The 5000-nt window shown below is 35.9% G+C and overlaps 1 protein-coding gene across 1 annotated transcript in view; it reads left to right on the top strand.

Annotated features, from left to right (window-relative positions):
* Positions 1-3918: 3918 nt before the first annotated feature.
* Positions 3919-5000, top strand: part of LOC139763918 (zwei Ig domain protein zig-8-like) — a 247546-nt gene continuing 246464 nt past the window's right edge. Inside the window, exon 1 of the mRNA XM_071690362.1 lies at positions 3919-4463. Coding sequence (XP_071546463.1) covers positions 4406-4463 — 58 coding nt within the window. The 5' untranslated portion in view covers positions 3919-4405. The remainder of the gene's footprint in view (positions 4464-5000) is intronic.

Genomic DNA, 5000 nt, shown 5'->3' with positions numbered 1-5000 from the left:
GCTAGAGACTGAGTGTGAACGAATGTGGCCTTTGTTGTCTTTTCCTAGCGTTACCTCATGTGCGTGCGGGGGGAGGGGGTTGTCATTTCACATGTGGCGGGGTGGTGCTGGAAATTAATAACGGTAGCAAGTATGAATTATGTACATGTGTGTATGTCTGTGTATGTATATGTTTGTATACGTTGAAATGTATAGGTATGTACATGTGCGTGTGTGGACGTGTATGCATATACATGTGTATGTGGGTGGGTTGGGCCATTCTTTCGTCTGTTTCGTTCCGCTACCTTGCCAAGACGGGAGACAGCGACAAAGTATAATAAATGAATCAAATATATATATATATATATATATATATATATATATATATATATATATATATATATATATATATATATATATATATATATATATATATATATATATATATATATATATATATATATATATATATATATATATATATATATATATATATATATATATATATATATATATATATATATATATTTATATATTGTCTCCTATATATACATATATGTATATATATCCTCACCTGGCCCCCTTCTCTGTTCCTTCTTTTGGAAAATTAAAAAAAAGAACATATATATATATATATATATATATATATATATATATATATATATATATATATATATATATATTGTCTCCTATATATATATATATATGTATATATATATATATATATATATATATATATATATATATATATATATATATATATATATATATTTTTTTTTTTTTTTTTTTTTTGCTGTCTCCCGCGTTTGCGAGGTAGCGCAAGGAAACAGACGAAAGAAATGGCCCAACCCACCCCCATACACATGTATATACATACGTCCACACACGCAAATATACATACCTACACAGCTTTCCATGGTTTACCCCAGACGCTTCACATGCCCCGATTCAATCCACTGACAGCACGTCAACCCCGGTATACCACATCGCTCCAATTCACTCTATTCCTTGCCCTCCTTTCACCCTCTTGCATGTTCAGGCCCCGATCACACAAAATCTTTTTCACTCCATCTTTCCACCTCCAATTTGGTCTCCCTCTTCTCCTCGTTCCCTCCACCTCCGACACATATATCCTCTTGGTCAATCTTTCCTCACTCATTCTCTCCATGTGCCCAAACCATATCAAAACACCCTCTTCTGCTCTCTCAACCACGCTCTTTTTATTTCCACACATCTCTCTTACCCTTACGTTACTTACTCGATCAAACCACCTCACACCACACATTGTCCTCAAACATCTCATCTCCAGCACATCCATCCTCCTGCGCACAACTCTATCCATAGACCACGCCTCGCAACCATACAACATTGTTGGAACCACTATTCCTTCAAACATACCCATATATATATATATATATATATATATATATATATATATATATATATATATATATATATATATATATATATATATATGTTTTTTTTAATTTTCCAAAAGAAGGAACAGAGAAGGGGGCCAGGTGAGGATATTCCCTCAGAGGCCCAGTCCTCTGTTCTTGACGCTACCTCACTAACGCGGGAAATGGCGAATAGTTTGAAAGAAAGAAATATATATATATATATATATATATATATATATATATATATATATATATATATATATATATATATATATATATATATATATATATATATATATATATATTGTCAACAAAAGTAACTACTGTGGAACCAAATTGAGTAAAATTTTGAAACAAAGTTATTAATAGCTTAATTATATTCAAACACATTAAAGATAAGCTTTAAGATTTCTCCAATATAAACGCCTTAAATTGACGCAGAAAGCGTTAGACATGATCTTACTTCACTCAACTTAGTAGGAGTAGGGATGAGGTTCCACATAAAGAACTACTTCTAACTGAACTCTGGCGAGAATGAATGTGGGCGAAGAGCATCATCAGACGTATGAGCAGTATTCTATAAAGTGCTCTATAAAGGAAATGGTTAGCGATATGTGTAGCTAAAGTACTGACTTTGATGACAAATACATTAGAGACCATAGTCAAAACACCCTGCTATTTAGAGACAATAATTTCTGTGATTAAGTGTTTCCAAGAAAGATTGGAGATGCTATTTATGCTGAACATAATGACTGAGTGATAGGAATGGACAAAGAAATTCTTAAAGTAGGTGAAATCAAGAGGAATCTTAGAGAGAGATGAGACTATCATAGATTGTGAAAGGACTGAATTTCATATGGATTATTATGTGATTTAATGAAGGTCTAAACTAAGGAAAGTAGTCAAGGTCTTTCAAAAAGTAAATAAGTCATGACTTAAAGGTTCTAGGTAAATGTAAAACTGAGTCATATGGGTGAAGACGATTTTTGGAAGAGATTAAGACTAAAAGACTAAAAGAAGAGCACAGAACAGCAGAACTTTGAAGAACATCAGTTGTGATAGACAAACATTGATGGGCTGAATAGAACCATCGTTTATTACAATTTTGAAACAATTGCAGAGAAAACTTCACAAGAAGGGAGGAAAGCCTAATGACGAAAGTTCAGATATTAAGGTCATATTGCTGGCTCCTATTAGAAACTTCCAAATATTGTGGGTCACGACCTATAATTCTCTCAAGTCCAAGATTGAAAAATATAAGAGGAGAAATAAGTCAGCTTAAAAGGAATTTTCAAAGCTGATTTTGCTTTCCAGTAACCATACTAGAATACAACAGGAAATTATGGCAGTTAATTTGCTTGTAAATGTGAATATTAAGAAACTATTCAGTTTTGAAATGACAGATGTTAAACCTGTGTAATGAGAGAACAGCATTGATTTCCATTCTTCGGGATGAAACAAAGCAGTGTATATTTTCAAGCTGAGGTATCCTATTAAGTACTGTTTTCGAGCCAGATGCAATACAAGCAGGCAAGAAGAGGAACAAGTTCAAGGGCGCACCCTTTTAGGGCACAAAGAGGAATCCGTTACATCCTCATGCCTCACACATTTGTAAAGAAAGGAGTGCTCCTTAGAGCTGTATTCTATTGAATACAGGAAAGATGAAGGAAAACTGGGAGGCAGGCAGGGAGAAATACTGAAAGAATAATGAGAGTAAAGCCTATGGACTTTTAAAAGGAGGGAAGGAGAATGGACAATTTAACTGAAGAAAGAACTGTAGTCTCCGCTAATAAATGAAATTGTGAGAGGGACAAGAAGTGAAGTGAAGTTTGTAGAATTTTTTCGCTTGAAGGGACCAACAGTAGATCCACAGTGATTCCCAGAGAAAACAAAGCTCAAATAAGAGTTTGTTGAATGATAGCGTTTCCATGCGCTATAAGCCCACTTTATCTTCTTGTGGATTCAAAAGAAGTGCGATTAAACTATAGTTAAGTGAAAAGAGACATTCTCTCATACCTTTCACAGCCTTTGACATCCTTTACGTATCTTGAACATGCAGAAACATTATATGAGAGGAAACGATGAAAGTCATATCAAGAAAATTCGACAACGAAACCCTTCAAAACTCGTGAGTTTTCTGTAGTGCCAAAGCTGGTGTGTAGGGAAGGAGTGGGAAAATAGATATCAAAAGAGAGGAGATAGTTATATGAATGCGAGCAGAATATTCCGAAGGGAGGAAAAGTTTAAGGGAAAGGCAAAAATGGCCAGAGGGTAAGAAAGAGATCAAGCATTCTGGTGCGGCTAGAATGATTATACATAAGTTATTGTGACTCAGTAGCAGTAACTTTAACTTTGCTATCGTCATATTAGATCAAGGTACATCTCCTCCGCTTATAACAGTAAGCTTACAACGACGTTTCGTCTCTAAACCCAAGGTATCTACGTCCCATCCAACCCGGCGGGTAGTGAGCACTACCTGACGCCCGCGCGCTCCGCCTGGCTGCCGCTGGGACGCCTCAGTCTGCCTGCAACCCTGATGGGAGCGTGCACGCGTGGCGGAGACGTGGCTTGTTCCTATTCTCCTCGCGTTACCCACACGTCCTCACCGTGAGCAGGAGTGGGGAATCTCGCTTGATATATCTGTGTTTTGCTTTGTGCTATATAGAGTAAGGGAAGTCAAAACATTTTAAGAAGAATGTTTTGAAAATAAGTTATGATAACTAACTTTACTGAATATTCTAAAGTTGTTTTAAGAACAGTGTAGATGTAAAGTGTGGTGAGAAGAATATAATAAATGAAGTAGGTTTTCTTGTGAATGTATAGCTGAAATTTAGAAAAGTTTAGCCGATGTAAAGTGAAATTAGGTTTTTTGAAGAATACGAGTCGTAAAATAAGGTTATATCTCAAAACAGACCTCTGTCACTGACGCAGATTTTGAGATACATAACACAAAGACAAGATATCAAGACAAGATTGCAATCACTGGTGTGTGAAGCGCCCTCTGCAGATCAGGATATCCCGGCAGCATGCTGCTGCTCCTGCTGCTCCTGCTGCTCCTGCGCCTGGCTTGTGTCCTCCCGCGAGGTACGTCTCAGTTATTCCACTAATCAACTTTTCTTGGGTGAATGTTCAATGATTGCTGCACTTGCCAGCATAAGAAAACCCACAGAAATCGAATCAGTATTTGTCCAAAATAAATTTTTTTCATTATATCACTCTTAATTTCGCTCCCCTTTATGTAGGGTGTAGCTAAGGGTACAGGCTCTCAGTTCACTCAGAAGTATCCTTAACATATTACCATACTAATTCAAACTTGCGTAAAATATCTTATTCATTCGAAAACACCGGGGATCGAAACTGAGTAAACTTAGATGATAAAAGATATCCAACAAACAAGCTCTCATTAAGCGTCCCTGTAGTGTATCATGCAGGTACAGTATCATCATGATGTTCCAGTTCTTCAAAATGGCCGCTGTATAATGAAGAACATCATTGGATATGCAAAATGTAGCTCTCCCAAAAAGAGAGTAATGCTAGAAACTCAGTGTAATTATAACGAAACTTGAAAAAAATAATCGAGACCCAATAACTTCGCTGCAATAGACAAATTGACTAAAAGGA

The sequence above is a fragment of the Panulirus ornatus genome, chromosome 3 (genome assembly GCF_036320965.1).
Source record: "Panulirus ornatus isolate Po-2019 chromosome 3, ASM3632096v1, whole genome shotgun sequence".
Classification (NCBI taxonomy): Eukaryota; Metazoa; Arthropoda; class Malacostraca; order Decapoda; family Palinuridae; genus Panulirus; species Panulirus ornatus.
This window is presented reverse-complemented; position numbering and strand designations above follow the sequence as displayed.